We start from the raw sequence: 23873 nt of genomic DNA on the forward strand, positions 1-23873 counted from the left end.
CTGAAAGTGTGCCTGCCTGGTTCTTTGCCACACACACCGTACATGAGTGTGTCTACTTGGGGCCCCTGAACATCTTACTTGAACAAGAAATTATTGTGTGCGTACAGGCTCATAAGCTTTATAAAGAAGTTGCAGCTGAAAGCAACAGGGCTTTTACTTGGAAACCCCCTGGTGTAATTTCTATTTAGGAAATAACCTTTTTCTAAATAACTCATTCTTCTTTCTTGGGGAATTATTCAAAAACAGCTTGCAAGTTGCTGAACGTCTCGAAGTAGAGCGAGGCCATACCTAGTCACACACTTAGGTGATGACCCCAGTTCATCAGTAGGCAAGGGAATCTAGGGCAGCGTTAGACGGGCAGGATGAAAGACTTCCTCTGCTCAGTACATTCTGTTAACATGTTAAACTCACTAGTTTTGAAATGTACCATTAGTGCAGCCCACAGCTTTAACAAAGTAGAACCAAGTACAGCGCACTGGAGTGTGGGTGAGAGGGAGAGATTACCAAATACTGTGAAGGCTATTTGTACCCTGGGACAATTAAATAAATTGTGAACCAAGGAAATCTACATTCCGTAAGTTGATTAAATTATGCAAATTAGTCAAACATAGTAAAGGTAAAGGGGCCCCTGACCATTAGGTCCAGTCGTGGCCGACTCGGGGGTTGCGCGCTCATCTCGCTCTATAGGCCAAGGGAGCTGGCGTACAGCTTCCGGGTCATGTGGCCAGCATGACTAAGCCACTTCTGGCGAACCAGAGCAGCGCACGGAAACGCCATTTACCTTCCCGGCGGAGCAGTACCTATTTATCTACAATGGTACCTCTGGTTACGTACTTAATTCATTCCGGAGGTCCGTTCTTAAACTGAAACTGTACTTAACCTGAAGCACCACTTTAGCTATTGGGGCCTCCAGCTGCTGCTGCGCCGGCACCACATGATTTTTGTTCTTATCCTGAAGCAAAGTTCTTAACCCGAAGTACTATCTCTGGGTTATTAGAGTCTGTAACCTGAAGCGTATGTTACCTGAAGAGTATGTAATCCGAGGTACCACAGTACTTGCACTTTGATATTCTTTTGAACTGCTAGGTTGGCAAGAGCAGGGACAGAGCAGTAGGAGCTCACCCCGTTGTGGGGATTCGAACCACGACCTAATGATCGGCAAGTCCTAGGCTCTGTGGTTTAACCCACAGCGCCACCCATGTCCCTAGTCAAACATACTTTAAAAATAAATAAATAAATGTTTCAGTACTGAGGATTTGAAAGATTTTGTTTGTGCATGTGTGTATTTCTTTTAAGGACTGGATAATTGCAAAAGTTGAAATGGCATAAAAGTAGGCAATCACTTGGTTGTGGCGCCAAGCTGCGAACTGCTGTCTCACCCTATCCTTTAGGAAAATGTCATTCCCCTTCCCTGTCAATATCTGGCTTGAATTAAATTATACACCACCCTTCATCTGAAGATTACAGGGTGGTTTACAATATAAAACCATAAAATGCATATAAAACCACAATATAACATAATAAGAAAAAGCAGGACACATTTAAAAGCCCACATCAGCCACAGTGGAATAAAAACACCTAGAATACTGCAGCAGAAACACACAGACTCAGAAGTTTGCAAAAAGAAACAAATGTCTGGAAAGATGGACCTCATTATTTGGGAACACATACAGGGAGAAACTATTATAAGTGCATTCAGACAAATATAACTATATGTGCTTTACATTTAACTTTTGATAAAAGGAGAAACACGGGCAGTACAACTAAGTCAGAGTGGGGAGGAAAATATTAAAAAGGTTATTATCTCAAATACAGCAGAAGGTTATTTAACAGAAGGTTAAAAAATGAGAACCTCTCCTATTTGAAGTTAGGGGAGTTTCAAAAACATCCAGCCATTACATAAGAAAACTTCCATTATTAGGATGCCAAATACGATGGGCATTGGCTACAAGTTTTTGGCACACCTATTGAGATAGAAGGCATAGATACAGAATAAATATTTTATTTGTTAATTTTAGGTTTCCTTTTCTTCCACTTTCAAAAGCTCAGGATGGCTAAAAATTTTAATAAGCTGCTCTGAATGTTCACATGTATAGTGTACATTGCTACAAAAGCAGCTTTTTACTTGGATACAACTATACAATTTTTTTTTTTTTAGCAAACCTGATTTTTAGAAAGCTAAAAGTTATCGGTTGCTAAATCTGCCAAGATAACACATTGGACTACACTGAAGTTTAAGCCTGTTTGCACTGTACTTATGCTATATATGCATTATTTTCTCTCCTACTAGGAAAAGTCAGAGATTCCCAGACAAACAGAATTGAATCTGATGTCGTGCCAAAAGTTACCAAAATGACTGTGTCTGGAAAGAGACAAACTACCGGCTTTGAAGTTCCATGGTAAGTCTTCACCCCTTGCAAGGTATACTGGCATCATCTTCCTTCAGACTGGTGCACCTGTATCAAGATTTTTTGGGGTCTATTTTTACAGAAATTTAGTCAATATGTCACAAAACTGAGCAGCATGGCTTCTTGTTTGACTCATAATTACTTTCAGAAAAAGGCATCTTGCATTCGTGAGTTTTTTTTGAAAAAAAAAATCTTTCACTCTGAGTAGCACAGAGAAAACAGCTAGCCACATTAAAATAATCTGTTTCACAGGGTGCAAAATTTTCTGGAGGTTAGTTTAAAATACAACTTTGCAAATTGAATTGTTGCAAGCTCAGTTATTTGAAGTACCGTATTTTTCGCACCATAGGGCGCACCGGACCATAGGGCGCACCCAGTTTTTTGGGGGGGAAATAAAGGGGAAAAAATTATTTTCCCCCCAGGCGCGGGGCTGGGGCGGGGGAAGCTCGAGCTTCCCCCAACCCCAGCCCCCAAACAGGCAGCTCTCTGCAAGCCGTGGGAGCGCTCCCGCTGCTTGCGGAGAGGTCCGCGAAGCCTGGGCACGCTGAGCTCAGCGCGCGCAGGCTTCGGCATGCTGGCAACTCTCCACAAGCTGGGCTCCCGCTGCTTGTGGAGAGGTGTGCGAAGCCTGGAGAGCGTGAGGGGTCGGTGCGCACCGACCCCTCTCACTCTCCAGGCTTCAGCAAAAGCCTGCATTCGCACCATAGGACGCACACACATTTCCCCTTCATTTTTGGAGGGGGAAAAGTGCGTCCTATGGTGCGAAAAATACGGTATAATGATTGAAAGAGTGGGAAAGGAGAGGTTTTATGGTGTCCATCTGTAGACCTGTGACGGCCATTCTGACAATCGACTGGTTCACTGATAGAAGCCTCTGCTAGATTAAAGAGCCGCCTGCAAGCAGATATAATTCTTCATGTATAAATAGCATGGCAGGTAATAGAATGCATGGGGCTGCTTCTGCAAATATCCAGTGGTGTTGCTGCAAACATGGAGCTCTTTACACAGGCCCTTAGATCAGGGCCATGGTCTGCTAAGAGTAATTCTGAAATGTGTTCTTTACTCAGTTATTCTCAACCAGCCATTTCAATTGACCTATGCCTGAAGGTTTGAAGAGGGGGAATTCTGAAAAAAAAATCAGTAAAGTGGAAGTAACAGATAGTCTGAATGCAACATACATATACTCGTATTTAGGGCAATGGATATGACCACATACTGTGATCGAACATCTACATTAAAACAAATGGAGCAACTTCAATCTTGCATGGTCAGTATCTTGCTGGAGTCTTCATAGTTTACATTCTAAATTTATAAAGCAAGTGTGCATGTTCAACATCTCTTCATAGCTATGGCTCAAACCTGTATTAAGAACCAAATGTAAATGACATATTCTTGAGCAACAGTTCAACAGGTAGTCCACCTTAAACTACTTTCACTATTATTAATTTTCTTTATATTCTGCTATACCTCCGCATACTTGTGCATATATACCTGACACTTTTGCTGGAGATTCTCTGTGTGTATGTATGCACAGACTTACTCAGAATCACAAACACAGTTCCAAATCCCCTCTTGGTAGGCCTTCAAGCATATGTAGCAGCAGTGTCTTCTTGAGTAAAGTATGCATTTCAGAATTACTCTTGGCAGACCATGGTCCTGATCCAAAGATCTGTGTGGAGAGCTCCTTGTGTGCCGCAGGACCACTAAATTGCTTACATGGAGGTTTATGTCATGTGGTGTCTCTCGACTTATAGTTCTATTTCAGCAGAGGCTTCTATCTGTGAAGTGGAGAGGGAGATGACTTTTGCCAATTTCCTTTTCTTTCTGCACACCATCTCCCATGTTCTTCTGAAGGATTCCCCGCAATTCTGGAACAGTTTTTTTTTGGGGGGGGGTGTTGCAGACAGAGGGAGAATTGGCAGAAATTGCCCCCTTCCCTGTTCTGCTAGCAGAAGTCTCAGCTGGATCAAAGAGCCTTCTGTGAGTGGAGGTACCCTACCAAACAACAGTTGGAATGCCATTTATCATTTGTAAAGCCAGAATTTCAAGCAAGCTATTCAGCAGATAAGTTCAGATGACCCTTTGCCATGTAAGAACTTAGCACAGAGTGAGTAGGACAATTTGGCAGGCTATGGTCTGACCAAGTGGTGAAGGGCACCTTGCCACAATTTTGTGCCTACTCATAACTCCAGGGAAGAAGAGTGCTAGGAGTCCCTTCTGTACTGATTCTGCTCTGCCCTGCCAACTGCTTGACATTCACACTGTAGTAAGTCACTGTTTAGTAAATGATTGTATTTACCCACTGTCTGTGGCTGTTTGGTAGTTTGCCTCTGCTCCTTTATTTTGCAGTTTTGATGAACGTGTAAGAATGAATTTCATTTGTTCTGTATAGTTGTGAAACTCTTCTTCTCTTAAAGTTCATTCTTTGCTTTTTCCAGTGTGAATACTGAAGAGAATGGGCATGTGCCACAAAAGGGACTCTCAGCTGGAGATGCCAACGTGGGGGTTACTGAGATTCTACCTAAACCAGCTTTTCCACCCCAGACTGTTCAAGTATCAGAAGAACCAACCTTGACACCAACTTCAGTGAAAAAGTCCGGAAAAGCAAAACAGCAAATAGATGTGAAAGCTGAGCTGGAGAAGAGACAAGGAGGAAAACATCTACTTAACCTTGTGGTAATAGGTAATATTTTTTTGGAGTGAAAATGATCTGAATACACATAAACAATTCTTCCCTCAAGTGGCTTTTAACATGTGTCCATCAGAGATAATCCCACATGTATTTCCTATTCTTAGGACATGTTGATGCAGGAAAAAGTACCCTCATGGGTCATTTGCTGTATCTTCTGGGCAATGTGAACAAACGAACTATGCACAAATATGAGCAAGAATCAAAGAAAGCTGGAAAGGCATCATTTGCTTATGCATGGGTCTTAGATGAGACAGGGGAAGAGAGAGAGAGGTGAGCAATATACTATATATATATATGTATGTGTGTGTGTGTGTGTGTATGAAGTATTATTTGTAATGCACTTTTAATAGTGCACATTGATGTTTACCGTTCGCATGAATAAGATACGATTAAATTAGTGGAATAAATGCTATGCTGATAGAATTGTTCTCCTTTCTTGTGAATTGAGGAAAGAAGCTGTGGTATTCAAACTTTCTGCATGAAAAGGAATCTCTTCTGCAAAGACTTGCCTGTAGAGGAATCTCCTATGACCTCACTTAGAACACTGTGTTTAGTCCTAGATGGTTCACCTGGTAAATAATATAGCGTCAGAAGAGGTTCAGAAAAAGGCAACTGAAATGATTTAGGAATTGGAGCCACACTTCTTGAGAAAACTGTTGCAATATTTGTGGCTTTTTAGCTGAGAAAAAAGCTGTATAAGATTATGCCTGGCACGGAGAAAGCATAAATACCCCCCCCCCCCCCCCCCCCCGCTCATAATGCTAGAACTGAGGACCATCCATTGAAGCTGAATGTTGGAAGAGGGCTAGGACCATTGATGGCTACTATACATACTACCTCTGCGATTTAAGATAGTATACCTCAGTTGTAGTTGTTGGGAACCACGTGGGGGAGATTGCTGTTACATTCAGGTCCTTCTCATCAAACCTTCAGGCATAGGCTGGCCACAGTGCAAACAGGATGCTGGAGTAGATGGACCTTTGGTCTGATCCAACAGGAGCACTTATATGTTCTGAGCCTCTGCCATGGAACCCTTGTTCACTCTGCACTCCTTATATGTGTTTTTCAAGATTCTGGATCATTTTATGGAGTGAACACTTGGTTTTTTGGGCCACAGTGTTATCCCATATGAAGCAGTATAATTGTACTCCACATGGATGGGGAGTTCTTAAGAACATACCCCAAATTCTCCTGTGAAGGTGCATAGTTGGATGCGATTGTGATGTAATAACTGCATGGGGGTGGTGGTTAGTTCACTCTTACTCAGGAACCCGTGATCAGCTTCCAGGGAACCTCAGGATGCTCCATACAGTTTGCAAATATCCTTCTCTAAGGCTATTGATACTGGGTTTTGTTTGTTGCCATTGCTTATGTAGCAGAATTAGTGCTGAATTGCATGACTAGTTTCCATGATGAAGTAGCCATGAGACTGCTCTTCTTTGGTGTGGTGGCCATTCTTGGATGTGCTCAGGCATGTAAGCACATTCTCATTTCATAGCTTCCTCTGATATTGCAAGCTCGTACATTGACACATTTCTCAGGATTGCTAGCTGTATCAACTTGGTGATAGCCTTTTCTTGTAACCATGATTAAAAAAATTATTTTGTGGGTGCCTTTATCATAGAATGGCACTATAATCACATTAGACTCTTTTGTGCTTATCCCAAAGAAGGTGGTTTATTTTTAGCACTCATTTATTAATACAAGGTAAACTTTGGAAAGGATTGTAAGTGACACACTTCATGCCTGTGCTTTATTTTTAGGGGAGTGACAATGGATGTAGGTATGACCAAATTTGAGACAAAGACAAAAGTTATTACATTGATGGATGCTCCTGGCCATAAAGACTTCATTCCAAATATGATCACAGGAGCTGCAATGGTAAAGACTTTTTATTGGCGTCACTTGTCTATAAAAAGAAGTGATAACACATTGAATTGAGTTTTGTAACAGTTCATTCACTGGCAGTACTTAGTGGTTAAAATCAGTGGTTAAGATCTGTGCAGTTTTGAAATGTGCAGTATGCCATCTTGATTCAAAATGGCACCCAGCTGTCTTCAAGCATAGACACAAACCTGCTTCTTGATCTCAGGAACCATTGTGTAAATTTTTTTTGTATCAGAAGCATTGTCCAAATGCAAAGCAAACAAACACTAGCTTTCCCAAATATATAATAGATCCATACATTTTCCACTGTTTGTGCAAGAGCATAGCGAATCTTAGCTTTGTAGTTCTTACTGTATCAATACAATGGGCGCCATTGGGGCTTTACATTTTTGGAGTGACTCAGATATGCATGCATTTTATCATAAAGGGGGAAAGGAAGCGTATTTGTGAAGAAATTACAGATGTGATTAGGCTCGGCTGTGTATGGTTAATAAATGCCAAGAAATACTGTGTAACAATTATTCTTCCTTAGGCTGATGTGGCTATATTAGTGGTGGATGCCAGCAGAGGGGAGTTTGAAGCAGGATTTGAGACTGGTGGGCAAACACGAGAACATGGACTGTTGGTTCGATCTCTTGGAGTCACACAGCTGGCAGTTGCTGTCAATAAAATGGACCAGGTATTTTCCCTTGACTTTCTGAAAATTTATTTTCTGCAAGAAGAGAACACACAAGTTGTTACAAATGGAGCTTGGTTATTTTCCAAGGAAACTGTAATATTTTGTTGAATTCTAGATTGATGAAATTCTGTGGAAAAAATGGTGCACGTACAAAGTGTTTTATTGGCTTAGCTGACACTTAAATGAAGATTTTCTTGATTCAGCACTGAGTGTTCTTTCTACTGGGTTACCTTATTATTTTATAATTATTTTTCAGTGGGGTGTCTTACTGTTAATGTTACTTCTTGGCAAGAGATAATTTTCACTTGTGTTAAGAATGGTGTTTGTACTTTATCTTTCCTTGGTGATATATTATGTGTTTATTTTAGGTCAATTGGCAACAGGAAAGATTTCGGGAGATTGTCAGTAAGCTCGGGCAGTTCCTGAAGCAAGCTGGCTTTAAGGTAAAGAAAATGATATAGAATTCAAGTGACTGATTAAAAGTCTGGGTTTTCAATGACTATATCCACTGCTATGGGTACAGGAAAGGTCACAAAATGCTATTGGCCCATTCTAAATGTGTGGATATGATATGTGATAGGGCTGTGACAAAATTTCTGGTGACTGGCTAATTATTACTTGAAAATTATGCTGGCTTTTCAAAGGGCTGATACTTTAATTTGCTACCGACTGCCAAGAATTCCTTTTTAATGAACTAGAATTCTAGTCCTCTGCTTTTCCACTGACAGATGTTTTATATCCACTTCCACTGCTTGGGAGAGCAATACTTCAACTTCAATGCTGTCTTCAAAAGAAAAAAATTACAGAACAAGAGCATCCTTTCCTCTTGTCCATGTTGTCTGTGGAGGAAATGAGTAGTATTTTTTTTTCTCCAGAGAGTTGAGCTTTTAGAGAAGCGCCGCTGGCATTTTGCTGCTGCTTTCTGAAAAAACTAAATTGAAGGGAAAGAGACTACCCATCCTGGGTGTGGTTTCTTTCCCTTCCCTCTCAGTTTTTGCAGTAGTAGCAATGAGGCAGTGCTGATGCTTTTTGTGGAAGCCCAGCTTATGAAAGAGAGCACCTTTCCTTTCCTCTGTGGTGAGCAGGGGATGGAGAGAGAGTTTAAGCCAAGCCAAGCCAAGCTTTACAGCAAGGCTTGCAAGGTGAGGGAAAGGCCCTTTGTCACTGGCGAGAAGACCAATAGATTTATTGAGCCCTGCCTTTTGTGAGGTGTGAAGGGAATTGTTATTGGTCAGTTCAAGGTGTGTGGGGATGTGTATGAGAGAGATGTTCTATACAGTGATGTCATGAAAGGATCAAATTGCTATAGGTGTTACTTTCTCCTTCAATATTCTGTGAAGTGCAGGACTTATTAATTAGCTTCAGTAACTGATTAAGTAGCATTAGCTTTCTATCTTCCACAAGAAGAATCTTAGTTTGAGTTTCAAAAGCTTAGAAATACTACTTATAATGCTGGAAAAGTTGCTTTCCAATTTCACGCTGCAAATTAAACACTTCTCTCAACCAGGAGTCGGACGTAGCTTATATACCTACAAGTGGGCTTGGTGGTGAAAATCTTGTCACAAGAAGTCAAGCGAGTGAGCTGACCAAGTGGTATGAAGGAAAATGCTTGTTAGAACAAATAGGTATGTGTTTACTTCTGTAAGATTTTTAGAACAGTTTCAGCACACAGCTGGGGAAATGCAGTAGAGACAAATTAATATCACTTGCTGTAAAGGACATAGCTATTCACAGAGCACATTGGTTTATTTACAGATTCTTTCAAGCCACCTCAAAGATCAGTGGAGAAACCATTCAGATTATGTGTATCAGATGTTTTTAAAGGTTAGTAAGTTTTCTTTCAGTATTAAAAAAAATAAAATTTCTGTCATGCAATTTCCCTTCACTGGTGAACAAATTTCCTAAAAATATTTATTTAAAAAAACTAATCTAGAAATGTTACTTAGAATAGGTAATATCCTGCTTTTCATTACTGACTGAAGTGCATGTACTGGTGGCGCCTGCCCTGTGGAACGCCCTCCCATCAGATGTCAAAGCAATAAATAACTACCTGACATTCAGAAGACATCTTAAGGCAGCCCTGTTCAGGGAAGTTTTTAATCTGTGATATTTTAGTGTATTTTTGGTTTTTATGGAAGCCGCCCAGAGTGGCTGGGGAGACCCAGCCAGATGGGCGGGGTACAAATAATAAATTATTATTATTATTATTATTATTATTATTATTATTATTATTATTGCATAGCTTGTTGCAGTAGTGCAACACACAGTATCCACAATTATAAATGTTTTTTCTATTGCTGCAGTTCTTAAATTTGGAGAATTGGCCAGACTTATTGTAACTTTTATTAAGTTCCTTTGTTCTTATCTGTATTTTCAATGTACTTGTTTTTAAATTTTGTTGATTTTTTTCTGCGTTTTTAAAATAAGTACTTTAAACTTTTAATGTAAATGGCTTAGATTTTTCTTTGCTACAGCAGTCTATACATTCTGTTAAGTGAAAATAAATAAACACCTGCTGAGTTCAGCAGCTGTGTCGGCACATGGGAACGTTGGCACCTATAATGGTTTTTGAATCTAGGATGTGTCTCCCACTCCCCATCCCTAATACTTTCAGTGTCCTGAAAGAATTTCCACCCTGGTTCTCCAATAATGGTTAGGCACACATTGAATAAAGATTCTGTGTATGCAGTGGCAGCTGTTGCCCATTGGGACTGGTAGGATGGAAAGCAAAGTGGGCAGTAGTAGGAAGAGCTGGAGCCAGTGGCAGGCAGAGCCAACTACAGTGGTGCCCCGCAAGACGAATGCCTCGCAAGACGAAAAACTCGCTAGACGAAAGAGTTTTCCGTCTTTTGAGTCATTCCGCAAGACGAATTTCCCTATGGGCTTGCTTCGCAAGACGAAACGTCTTGCGAGTTCTTGCGAGTCTTTTTCTTTTTTCTTAAAGCCGCTAATAGCCGCTAAGCCGCTAATAGCCATGCTTCGCAAAATGAAAAACCCGCTAGACGAAGAGACTCGCGGAACGGATTAATTTCGTCTTGCGAGGCAGCACTGTAATTCTAGTTTTCTTCCCACCCTCCTCCCTACTCATTCTGCATCCACTATGAATCCCCAAGTGAACTGAGACCTGTGCTTGCAGAAGAGTATAGTTCTTGGTGCTGGAATGTCAACCATAATGCCAGCATAATCCCTCTGTTTTAACATCTCCAGCCAGTCACATATTTGTAGGTTTGGTGAGAAAATAGTTTTAAAACCACTGAAGCACAATAGGTAGCCCAACGGAGCATAAAATATTTGAGTACATTTTTCAAATAGAAAACTTACTGGTTGGATGGTTATTGTTTTCTTATTGCAATGTTTGAGATTTGTTTTACTGATAAAATCAAAGACTCGCTTTGCATTACAATGTAAAATCAATTGTGCAACTATTTTTATCTTATCAAAAATTGCATCTCTGGTGGTGCAACCTTCAGAGAAGGTTACTTTTGCTGTCTCCAACCAACGTTTTTGTTGCAGATCAAGGATCAGGATTTTGTGTGACTGGTAAAATTGAAGCAGGATATGTTCAAGTTGGAGATCGACTGCTAGCGATGCCTCCTAATGAAACTTGCACGGTAAAAGGTATAGTATACAGGCTGATGGATGATCTCCCTTTGGGTTACCCTGCAGGCAGCTTTAGAATGTGTTAATCTACACTGTTGTATGTGAAAACCTCCAAGAAAATTGGGTGATTCCTTCTGCTGAACTGTGAGTGTTGCTTGAGAGCAGCTTTGCTCCTGGAGGTCCAGAAAGCAGCTGTGGCCAAGAGCACTTTTGCAGCAGCTGCATGCATTCCTGGATAAAGCAGAAACCATTAACTGCCGTGGTGACATCAATATTGGATTACTGCACCACTCTTACATTTATTGAAGCATATTTCGCCCCCCTGCCACCCCCATCTTCATTGGCTTCCACTTTGGGTGGGTGGGTGGGTGGTTAGAGCCAAGATATTGAATGGCATGCTTCTACAAAAACCTGTTCACTATTGTCATCATTTTAGAGGTATTGCCCCACATCCTGCTGCCTTCTGATTGAATGTGGCTGGTGGCAATGGAAGGCACCCAGTTGCAACACCCAGTTGTGCAGTTCCCTATCTAGATATGTTTGATTTGCTTTCCCTCCATTGAATGTAAGGTGGTAATTCCCCTCCCCACCCCTTCATCAATCTTTTCATTTTGCTGGCGTCTTTATGCTCCTCTTGGTTGTTTTATCTGACCCAGTTTTATGCTCACTCCTTGCAGCTGTTTTAATTGCTGCTATTTGATTTCATTAGTAAGATATTGTTACTGGATATTTTGTAATTTTTATTGCAGGTTGTGTGTTTATATACACATTTTTAAAGTTTAAAATTTCCTTAGGTTGAAAGGTCGTATGGAAGTACTTAAATAATTTGCATTATATCAGTTATTAGAATGAAACAATAATATAGCTGCTGTCATGTTACTGTTGAACTTTCCACTAATAGCTGGCATAGTAAGAATGCTATAGACAGGGAGGGAGAGAAAGTGATATAGAGATTTCTCTAAGCAGCCTTTTTCAGACTGTAATACTTCAACATTTGTGAGAAAATAATCCTAGTAGTCAGGATTCAGTTTATTTCATTTAACATTATTTTTAATATAGGATTGCTACTTAAAATATTCTTTACAGAAGTCACATTGCAAAGCAATATTAATTTCCATTATAATTAGCTGAGTCAGTGTGTATGTGTGTATAGCTGGACTGCATTCCAAGCTTATACTTTATTGGTTTTCACAACTTGCAGAATATTTTTATTGTAGATTAAACTGAACAATTATACTGTTTTAATGGACAAGGCATTATTATTGGTTTGGGTTTGCTTTATGTATATCCCAAATATGAGGCAATAACTTTGTAAAATCAAGCATTAAATTAATATGACAGTATAGTGCTTTTTCTGAAAGTTTAGTACTTTCGAATTAAGTACAGCATTTCCAGAACACTTTTTCCAAATTTGTCTCCTTTTCCCAGTTACGGTTTCCAACAACCATATGAATGCTTCAAAGCTCTAGATGTTCATGCATTTAGCCATCAGCATATAAGCTCAGGAATTCTTCAGTAACTCATACATATGATTTAGTACAGAGTTTAGTATGCTTCATAGCATACCCATTTGTTTCACCATTACGTCAAAAGCAAACAAAAACTCATTTGGTGAAAAATGAAAGCAGGTACGACCGAGATTTTTAAAAGTTTGCGGACAGGGTGCTTGTACCATAAATAATAAATTCCTTCTTAAATTCTTGTGCAGTCATACTTTCAAAATTGTGACACCTGTGCAGTGTGACAGGCATACGTATAGCTGAACATTGACTTGCAGAAAACTCACTCCGTAAGGCAAGGTGACTTTAGATGATGGTAGTTCCCGAGAAGAAAAGCTGTCTGAGGTTTTAGTCAACAGCTTTTACTATCACCTCATTCATACTGAAAACTGATGAGTCGTGGTTGATGCAGCAGAACTGGCAAAAACAGAGCTGTTTGTAGCAGTTAGACCAAGGTAGTTCACTGTTTAGTTCTGGTTTTACTCATTTCTAGGAATTGCCCTACATGATGAACCAGTGGATTGGGCTGCAGCAGGAGATCACGTTATTCTCACTTTGACTGGCATGGATATCATCAAAATCAAGTGAGTACAGAAAAGACTTTGCCTAAGCAACGGTTTATATTTAACATGAAGCTTTCTAACCGTTGCAGTTGATAATCAGTGGTTTACCGGTTGGGGAGGGAGGGAGGGAGGGTGTGGGAGGCTTGCTACCTGGATAGCAAGAGAACTGCAAATCACCTAGCCTGCATGCAATAGGCGATGTGAAACTGGCAGTGGTCTTGATCACAGTCAGGCAATTGTTGGGTTAAAAAAACAAATAAGGGCCAGGCATAACGATTTGTTGGTATATTCATCTGGAGTTTTGGGAGGCAAAAGAGTGCTCAGATAGATTGCGTATAACGTTGGGTTTTATTTTTTTAAAAAATCTTTGCTGCTACTGAACAACAGTTATTTTAACACTACTAGTACACTTGGTACTGTAAGGAACAGAAACAATACAATGTGACTGCTGTTTGACTGAGATAGACCAGTCAAGGGTGACAAAAGAAGATGGGGCTCAAAAAAGAAAAAGAAAGGGGTTAAATTTGGCAGAAAGTATTGAAGAGACTATGATGACCAAGGAAGAGTTAGCGCTTGTCTTCTTCCAAATAAATATGTGTGTGTGTGTGTGTGTCGGGGGGACAGGATGGAGAAGAGGTAAAAGTGGCACTCTACATTAAGGTACTAATCTCCATAAAAACAAGCACCATTGGAGTTTATTATGTAGAGCAGTACTGGAGTTGACATACTAAGGGAATCTTAACTGGTTAATTCAGTTTGGTGGTGCTGGGTATGTGTGAAGGAGAGAAGCAGGAGAATGGGTCACTTGATTATTAACAATATTAAATAGCATGATCATAACCATATTTGCTCAGGAGGAAACCATTTTGATTTCAGTAGGTCTTACTCCCAGATAAATGGATTGCACCCTCAAAGATTCTCTGTACTTGTTACCAATTAGTGGAATGAATGACTGAATCTATATTATTTGACTTATGGAGATGAGAAAATAAAGAGATTTAGTGATCTTGACATGGTGATCACTGTTCGTATTAGTCATGATGGACTAAGTAGCTAGAGAGAGGGGAAAGGAGTTAAGAAGACTGCTGCTGAAAGCTCAGTAAGCCATAATTCTGCCCGACTTATAATGTTGTGAACAAATAGCATCACCTTCCTCCGCACATCACACTAAAAATTACTTGGAGAACCCATAGCAAACTCCTACTCTCTGCTTTGTTTTATGTATGTGAAATTTTGTAGAGCATTTGGGACAATATGGTAGAAAGCAATGTGCTACCCAAACATACATAAAATAACCACTTCCATATCTCCTCCTGCCTAACAGAATGTGTGTGCACTTTAGAAGAGCTAGCAACCCCCAAACAGTAATAAATGTATTACTTCTAGGGTACCTGTTGGTAGCACTGCTGCTGCCAATCCTATCCAGCCCAACTGAGGGCAAACCTCACCCTGGCACAGTCTGGACACACAAATAGGATTGACCACTGTGGGAAAGCATCAGCCTGGTATAGGCCAAAGGATGACAGTGGGAATTGATGCAGTCTCCATGTTAGTTTGTCATCTAAGCATGCCTCTTGGTGTTACCACATTTAAAACCCAGATGCACTTAGCCTGATTTGTTTCTTCACAATCTCTCTTGCAGTGTTGCGTGCATATTTTGTTGCCCCAAGGAACCTATTAAAGCTTGCACGCGTTTCAGAGCTCGGATCCTCATCTTCAATATTGAAGTTCCCATCACCAAAGGATTCCCTGTAAGTGTGGCACTGTCTTTGTTTTCTTTTTTTCTTTTTTTATAAATATTTATTAAGATTTTTTAAATACAAAAATGCAAAAAATAATAAACAATATAACATGTATCGTAACATATTTTCAAAGCTTCTTTGGACTCCCTCACGCCTCCCGCTCCCACTTGCATCATAGTAAAAATTTTTCCAGCAATTTATCAACTTGTTTACATTCTTAAATCTCATTCATTTAATTTAATCTAATAATTCTCCAAAAAAATTATATTTTCCTCAATCTCGTTTATCATCCAGATTACATCTAGTTTAATGGTGCTCAGTTGTTTATGATCTGGCATCCTTCTTAACATTCAACCAAATTACAGTGTTTTTGTAAATAAATCCTAAATTTCTTCCAATCTTCTTCAACCCTCTCCTCTCCCAGGTCTCGAATTCTGCCGGTCATCTCAGCCAATTCCATATAGTCTATCAGTTGCATCTGCCATTCCTCCAGTGTGGGTAGATCTTGAGTTTTCCAATGCTTAGCGATGAGTATCCTTGCTGCCGTTGTTGCATACAGGAAAAAAATTCTGTCCTTCTTTATCACCCTCTGGCCGACAATACCCAGGAGGAAGGCCTCTGGTTTCTTAGGGAAAGTATACTTAAATACCTTCTTCAACTCATTATATATCATTTCCCAGAAGGCCTTCACTCTAGGGCACGTCCACCAGAGGTGAAAGAATGTTCCTTCATTTCCTTTACATTTCCAGCATTTATTATCAGACGAATGGTATATTTTGGCAAGTTTAACTGGGGTCATGTACCATCTATGTATCATTTTCATTACATTTTCCTTCAAAGCATTACATGCAGTGAAGTTCAACCCAGTGGTCCACAACCTTTCCCAGTCCTCAAACATAATGTTATACCCAATATCCTGTGCCCACTTTATCATAGCCGATTTAACCATTTCATCTTGTGTGTTCCATTTTAACAGCAAGTTATACATTCTTGAAAGTACCTTGGTCTTAGGTTCTAACAGTTCTGTTTCCAATTTCGATTTCTCCACCTGGAACCCTAACTTTTTGTCATTTTTAAAGACTTCTTTAATCTGAGCGTAGTGTAGCCAGTCTCGCACTTTATCCTTCATTTTCTCCAAACTCTGCAATTTCCAATTGTCTCCATCTTTTTCTAGTATTTCCCAATATTTTGGCCATTTGGCCTCCATATTGGGGTTTTTTCGGGCCTTAGCTTCCAGCGGTGAAAGCCACCTTGGAGTTTTATTTTCCAATAAGTCTTTATATTTTGTCCAGACATTAAACACTGCTTTTCTGACAATATGATTCTTAAAGGCCTTATTGATCTTAACCTTGTCATACCATAAGTATGCATGCCATCCAAAAGCATTGTTAAAACCTTCCAGATCCAGAACGTCGGTGTCCTCGAGAAGTAGCCAGTCTTTTAGCCAGCAGAAAGCTGCGGCCTCATAGTACAACTTTAGGTCTGGCAGGGCAAAGCCCCCTCTTTCTTTCGCGTCAGTTAATATCTTAAACTTAATTCTGGGCTTTTTGCCCTGCCAGACAAACTTAGAAATGTCTCTCTGCCACTTCCGGAAGCACTCCGTCTTGTCCACAATCTGTAGTGTTTGAAACAAAAACAACATTTTTGGCAATACATTCATCTTAATAGCGGCAATTCGGCCTAACAAAGAAAGTTTCAATTTTGTCCAACTGTCTAAGTCTCTTTTAATTTCAGACCAACATTTTTTCATAGTTATCCTTAAAAAGACTCAGATTTTTTGCTGTTATGTTTACCCCTAGGTACTTTACTTTTTTAACCACAGTTAGTTCTGTCTCTCTCTGAAACCGTTCCAACTCTGTATCTGTCAAATTTTTCCCCAACACCTTAGTTTTCTGTTTGTTTAATTTAAATCCCGCCACCCGACCAAAGTCTTGAATCAATTGTAACACTCTTTTCGTACTAGATTCTGGCTCCTGCAGAGTCAAAACTAGGTCATCTGCAAAAGCTTTAAGTTTGTATTGTTTTGCTCCGACCTGGATTCCTTCCACCAACCGGTCCCCTCTGATCATGTTCAAGAGCACCTCCAGAACTGAAATAAATAGCAGAGGGGAAATGGGGCAACCTTGTCGTGTTCCTTTTTCAATTTTAAACTCTTCTGTAACCACATTGTTAACTATCAGTTTAGCTTTTTGTTCTGAATATATTGCATCAATCCCATTCTCAAAACCCCGTCCCACTCCCATTTCTTTTAAATTTCCCTTCATAAATTTCCAAGAAATATTGTCAAAGGCCTTCTCCGCATCTATGAAAATTAACACTGCTTTTGTATTTATGTCTGTTTGCAAAAGTTCCAAAATGTCAATGATATTCCTTGTGTTAGCAAACAAATGTCTACCTGGGAGAAAGCCTGCCTGGTCTTTATGAATTACTTCATTTAATACTTTTTTGAGTCTACTTGCCAAAACGTCTGCAAATATTTTATAATCCACATTTAAAAGAGAGATGGGACGATAGTTCTTAAGTTGTGTCTTTTCAGCTTCCGATTTTGGTATCAATGTGATAAAAGCTTCTTTCCACGATTCCGGTGCCTTCTTCCCCTCCATAATGTCATTGCTGACCTCCGTCAGTGGTTGTATCAGATAGTCTTTTAATATCTTATAGTACTTGGAGGTCAGCCCATCTGGCCCTGGGGATTTGCCCAATTGCATGTTCTGAATGGCTTGTTCAATCTCTTGTCGTGTTATTTTGCAATTCAGGATTGATCTATTTTCTTGCACTGTCTTTGTTTTCTGAAGACCTTACGTTCTGTGTTTTAGCATTTTATCACTCATGCACATGCCTGCTTTTTAATTAGATTCATTCTATATGTACTGCACAGTGATGTATACCTGCTTTGCTGCACACATCCTAAAGCAGAGAATACATCTTGAAATGCTGCTCTTGAAGAAGATTGGCTGTATTCATTACAGTGGTATTTTGAAGGTTCAAAATCATGGGTTAAGATAGTAGGCAAAAGCACTACTTGAGACTGAGAGACAGAAAGATGACCACATGTGGACTGCACAATTAAATCAAGAGACAGTTTTGGTTAACATTGTAAGGAGTTCATAAGAAAAGCCTCTTGGATCAAGTCAAATATCCATCTAGTCCAGAACTCAGGGTGGTAGCCAAAAAAGTATTTACATTAGTGCAAGGATTTCTGACTGCGCAACAGAACTCCCCTCCACTCACCCCATGCACCCCCTAAATGTATTCTGGGGGATCTTTCAGGGTAGATTTGGGGAGGGCAGCGACCCATGGGAAAAAGAGAAGAAAGGCAAGTTGTGTTTACACACGGAGATCATTTAGCAAATGGAACTGCTTTGTTTCATACTGTGCTCTGGTCTAACAGTGCAGAATCAGGTGGCCATAGGAAGCCCACATGTCGAACCTGAACACTCTCCCATACCTATAATTCCCAGCAATAATTATTCAGAGGCATACTACCTCCAGCAATGGGGATAGAACCTAGCTGTCATAGTTAGTAGCCATTGATTGCCTTTTAAAGCCATCCAACTTGGTGGCAATCACTATCTCTTGTGGGAGCAAATTCCATAGTTTAACTGCGTGCTGTGTGACAAGGTACTTCCCTTTGTCCTGAATTATCCAACATTCATCTGCCTTGGATAACTTGATGAGGGAGGAAAACTTTTCCCTATCCACCTTCTTCGCACCATGCATACATAGTTTTATATGTCTCTGTCCTGTCCCTCTCCCTTACTTGCCTTTTCTCTAAACTAAAAAACCTCAAATGTTGTAACCCTTCCTCTTAGAGGTCAGTTGCTCCAACCCCTTGAGTATTCTGGTTATCCTTTTCTGAACCTTTCCCAGCTATACGTGCAAAATCTTTCTTCTTGTAGCTTGCAAAATGCATTTATAGAAGCGTTTCGGTCCTGTTCACGTTCTATCATCTGCTGAAAATAGTTTTAAGACGGTTGTCAATTAAAACAAACTCTTGTTTCAGGTGCTTTTACATTTTCAAACTGTAAGCGAGCCTGCCACTATTAGGAGGTTATTGAGTGTGCTTCACAAGAGTACAGGTGAAGTCACAAAGAAAAAGCCTAAGTAAGTATTTTAAGTGGAAATTTTGGTAAAAAATGTGTTGCATAGCAAGTCCAACTCAAATTTCTATCATGTTAAGCATAGTGGAAATGGGAAGAGAGATACGGTAATCAGATAGGCAGATAAAATGCAAATAGTTGATCTTACATTTAGATCTCAAAACATTCTGAAACAAACTAACAAGTATGTTGCTAAGGATATTCTGAGCATGTCATTTGGCTGCCTTTTCTTAGTTCTAGATAGGTGCTTGAAGCACCATTCTTGGTTATATATTCTCTCTGCTTGTATCATATTCCTGTCCAAATTGCCTTTTTTAAAAATTCTGTGTATGAGATTCCATCTTGTAGAAGTGCCAACAAGAGATTTTGAGAATACCAACACTGGAACTTTTTTAGGTTGCTTGAACTCCATGGGATTTATAATTAATTAAAAAATGATCCCTTGCAAAGGCAATGGATGCCAGCCAGCATATCTTGCTCTGGTGTAACTATGTGTCTGTACTTTAGCCTTGTGGGATTACACTTGGTTGATACGACTGAAGTAGACCTAGGAAAATTCCGTTAGCCTGAGCTTTTATTGTGTAATGATGCTATGTCCAGCCTCTCAGATATGGACTCTGGCCTTAGGTTTGGTGCACCTCAAGGTTATAGTGGAAATCCAGTTCTTTGCCCCCCCCCAAGGCAGGTAAAACTCTTAACTGTATTGCTTCTTTCCAACTTCCTTATTTTTGCTGTCTCTTGGCTCTTGTGAGATCAGGAAAGCCAGTATTTTACATATGAATCTTTCTTCTTTGTTCTCCCCAGTCTCCTTCTAGGTAGGCTGGATCCTGAAGGCTTAGGTTCCTCTTACTGTATAAATCAACTCTTCCTCTCTTCCTCTCTTTCTCCAACATTCACATTCCCCCTATTCCACAATAAAGTCCAGGGCATGTGGAGAAGATGGTCTGTTTAATGTGCTATTAGCCCCTTTTGTGCTTAAGTTTCTGTACTTGTGCTTCAAGCCAGGAAACCATTATTTTTAAAATCAAATTATTTTATGAATAAAAAACACAGCTGTGATCACAGTGTGACCACTCCTGTCTTTTTGAAGCAAGCCCTGTCAATAAATGGTTTTCATGGGTACTGCTAAATTCTCCATAGTAAGCTCAGTAATTCTAAACAATGCAATCCTAATAAAAAAACAAAAAAACAAAACATGAAATTGTCCAGTAGCACCTTAGAGACCAACTAAGTTGGTTCTGGGTATAAGCTTTTGTGTGCATGCACACTTCTACAGATACTACTGTGCAAACAAAAGCTTATACCCAGAACCAACTTAGTTGGACTCTAAGGTGCTACTGGACAATTTTTTAATTTTATTTATTTATTTCGACTGTGTCAGACCCACACAGCTACCTACCTGAATCTCCAATGCAATCCTGTCTGCAGTGAGCATTTGTCTCCAGTAAATATTCCAAAGTTGGTATTACTGATTCCCCAAAATGTGTGTTTTCCGTGAACACATGTGTACAGGCACAATAATAGATCCAATAACAATGTATATGAACTGTTGCTCTTTTCCCCTTACAGGTGTTTGACTAAAGGACAGAATGCTTTAGTAGAACTGCAAACACAAAGGCCTGTTGCTCTGGAACTTTATAAAGACTTCAAAGAACTTGGAAGGTTCATGTTGCGCTACAGTGGCTCCACCATAGCTGCAGGAGTTGTGACGGAGGTATAGCATATGTTTGTATGCATGCTTTATAATGACAGATCATGAAGTGGTATATTCTTTACGTTGAGGTTCCAGCCACTTGTTTCAGAAAATCACCCACAATGAACTACAGACTACTTGAATAGCTAATCAGGCTTGGAAATGAGACTCTTTTATTAAACATTTTAAAGGAAATAAACAACCACCACTTAGAAATATTAGCACTTTTTTCGTCTCCCAGGCCAAAATCTTTGTAAACACGTTTCTGTCCAGGTCTCAATTCTCATAGAATCATAGAATTGTAGAGTTGGAAGGGACCCCCACAGTCATCTAGCCCAATCCCCTGCAATGCAGGAATCTCAGCTAAAGCATCCATAGCAGATAACCATCCAACCTTTGCTTAAAGCTTCCAATGAAAGAGAGACCACAACCTCCCTAAGGAGCCTGTTCCACAAGCTAACAGCTCTTTCTGTCACAAAGTTGTTCCTGATAGTCAAAATCTCATTGAATCCATTGGTATGGGTCCTACCCCCCAGAGCAGTAGAAAATAAGCTTTCTCTATCTTTCACGTGACAGCCCTTTGGGTATTTGAAGATGGCAGTCATATCTTTCCTTCCTTATTTTTCCTTGGTGATTTGCACTTTCTTATGCTATCCTTTAATTTGCTGACTGGGGTTTTTTCCCCCTTGATGGAGGTAGTTTAGCCCAGCATCACTCCTACTTTGATTGGGGTTTGGGAATCTGTTAGAAGAGGCTTGGTCATCCCAGTCCTCAATAGGTTGGGCATCAGGTTCTCACAAGATGGTCTGTCTCGGAAAATTAGATGGTGGATCAGCTGCTTGTTGTAATGCAGAAAGTGGCAGCATTTCAGTTCCCTTAATTCACAGCATGTCACTTGAGAGGTACATGTTTGAATAGCTTGATTTGGCCTTATCTGCCCATCCAAACTTCTTAGAAGGTACAATGTGAAGAAAGGCAAAGTTGTGTTTTTACTTCAGAGGAGACTACTGTGTTAAAATGCATACTGCTTAAAAGCCATTATTTGGCTGTGGTATATGTAAGCACTTTTTTGTTTTTAGTATTTCAGAGATGCCAAGTAGGTCATGTGATGAATTGTCTTTGCAGTTGAGTGGCACAGCTTTTCTTGAGGCAGGGTGGCATAAGAGTCATCTTCCTGAACGAAAATTGTGAAGGTTTTGCGTGTGCACTTTTTAAACCTTACAGTTGGGCAGCATTTTAGCTAACTGCAGAAACGGCTTCATGGAATGATGTGTCAGTGCACTTTCAAAGAGCTGTGCTTGCAGCTCTTCACTCATTTATGTGCTTAGTCACATCCCAAGCTCAACATGGCTAGAAGAAGGTAGCCCCTTGCTCTTACACAAGTCCCAATTAATAGAAGAGCCATGCTGGATCCGACCAATGGTCCACCCAGTCCAACATCTTGTTCCTAGGCTATAAAGGTAACACGCACAAACCACCTACTATTCACTAGTGTGTGCACAAACACAGACTCAGTTACTGTTCAGTGGAATACTGCCTCTGAACCCAGAGGTCTTTTTGGCCTACAATGGCTTATATCTATTGATAAAAACCTGTTCTTCATAAATGTGTCAGATCTTAATTTAAAGCCATCTGAGCCCATTACAACTTGTGACAACAGAGTCTGTAAACTACGTAGTATGTGAAAAACACTTTTGTTTGTTCTGGGTCTCTCGTTTCTCCACACCATGTATAATCTCATCAACCTCTATCATATCTCCCGCTCAATTGCCATTCTTTTCCAAAGTTCCAAACACACCGGCATTTTGTTTAGGGAACCTCGCAGTGATCTTAGGCAGAGAAGTCTTGCTGAGTTCTTTCACAAAAGGTTAAGCGCCAAACTAGATGTGATGATGGGGGATCTGCGCTTGGATCACCAAATGTCTCTTTGCTTGCTTGTTTAAAAGCAGGTTGTGAGGGCAAGAGATTTTGTATCGGAGTTATGCTGCTAGGGGAGGGTTTGTTTGTTTGTTTGTTTGTTTGTTTGTTTGTTTTAAAAAAACTTTTATGCCATTTCCCCATTATAAAATTCTCCCCTCTCTCTTACTATTCTTACCACTCCCCACCCTTGCTGTTAGCTGTGAAAGTTAAAAAATAAATAAAATATGGTCAGCTTGTGTGCTGGCCTTGCTCAGTAACACCTTCATACCTGGTTCCAGGTCTTTGCATTTGTACACTTTGGATAAATGCCAATGTCTTTTCTGAAAATTTTAAATTCTTCTTTTTAGATAAAAGAATGATGACTGTGCCAGAACTTCTGCAATCCAACCAAATGAAATCATATGTCCAAATATGCTTATTTGATGAATCCAGTCATATCAGTGGAAGGAGGAAAGGCAATTACCTTTTTAAGAGGAGAAGATGAAATACCAGGTGTTCTTCAAACATTTTGAAGCTGTCCTTGCTTCAAAATAGTATGCCAATAGGGAAATACACGTTGCACTTTCTTACTGCACAAGTTCCACTCTATTTCCCATTTAAACCATCATTGGTAACTCTAGAGGACCTTTATGAAAAGTTTATCTGAATGATGTGTTAAAGGACAATGATTCATCATGGGGGGAAAGCATGTTACTTCCAGCCTTAAACATTGTTTACAATTTATTTTTGGGTGGGGGGCACTGCTTACCTGCTGCACATTATTTCATAATTTAATTCAATTGGGCTATAGCGTTCCAGATTTTATACAAATACATTTTCAAAGAACCCTGTTTCCTTCTGTTTCAGAAACCATTATTAACCATTAATTTCTTTCTATTCCAAATTAATTTAAAACTTATTTGTGTAGCCCTAGTTAGTCCAATAATGGCTATTTTTATTTTTTAGATTGTAGAAAAATAAAGTAGCTTTGCCTGAGCATAATATTTGTTTCTGTTCATGTTGTCTTGTATAAATAAAATCTTGGCACAAGGGGTACAGTTGGTTATGAGGGGCAGTAAATAAGACCCCTTGTCAAATGATGTGAACTTGT

At 39.8% G+C, this 23873-nt stretch overlaps 1 protein-coding gene across 1 annotated transcript in view; it reads left to right on the forward strand.

The window, feature by feature from the left end:
* The window catches only part of HBS1L (HBS1 like translational GTPase), a 45677-nt gene extending 21913 nt beyond the window's left edge, over window positions 1-23764 (forward strand). Inside the window, exons 5-18 of the mRNA XM_079970650.1 lie at window positions 2291-2399; window positions 4847-5091; window positions 5205-5370; window positions 6864-6981; window positions 7520-7666; window positions 8035-8109; window positions 9174-9291; window positions 9422-9490; window positions 11180-11284; window positions 13259-13349; window positions 14971-15079; window positions 19074-19174; window positions 20740-20884; window positions 23131-23764. Coding sequence (XP_079826776.1) covers window positions 2291-2399; window positions 4847-5091; window positions 5205-5370; window positions 6864-6981; window positions 7520-7666; window positions 8035-8109; window positions 9174-9291; window positions 9422-9490; window positions 11180-11284; window positions 13259-13349; window positions 14971-15079; window positions 19074-19174; window positions 20740-20884; window positions 23131-23142 — 1610 coding nt within the window. The 3' untranslated portion in view covers window positions 23143-23764. The remainder of the gene's footprint in view (window positions 1-2290; window positions 2400-4846; window positions 5092-5204; window positions 5371-6863; window positions 6982-7519; window positions 7667-8034; window positions 8110-9173; window positions 9292-9421; window positions 9491-11179; window positions 11285-13258; window positions 13350-14970; window positions 15080-19073; window positions 19175-20739; window positions 20885-23130) is intronic.
* Window positions 23765-23873: the final 109 nt, after the last annotated feature.

Source organism: Podarcis cretensis, assembly GCF_951804945.1.
Source record: "Podarcis cretensis genome assembly, chromosome: 3".
Lineage (NCBI taxonomy): Eukaryota > Metazoa > Chordata > Lepidosauria > Squamata > Lacertidae > Podarcis > Podarcis cretensis.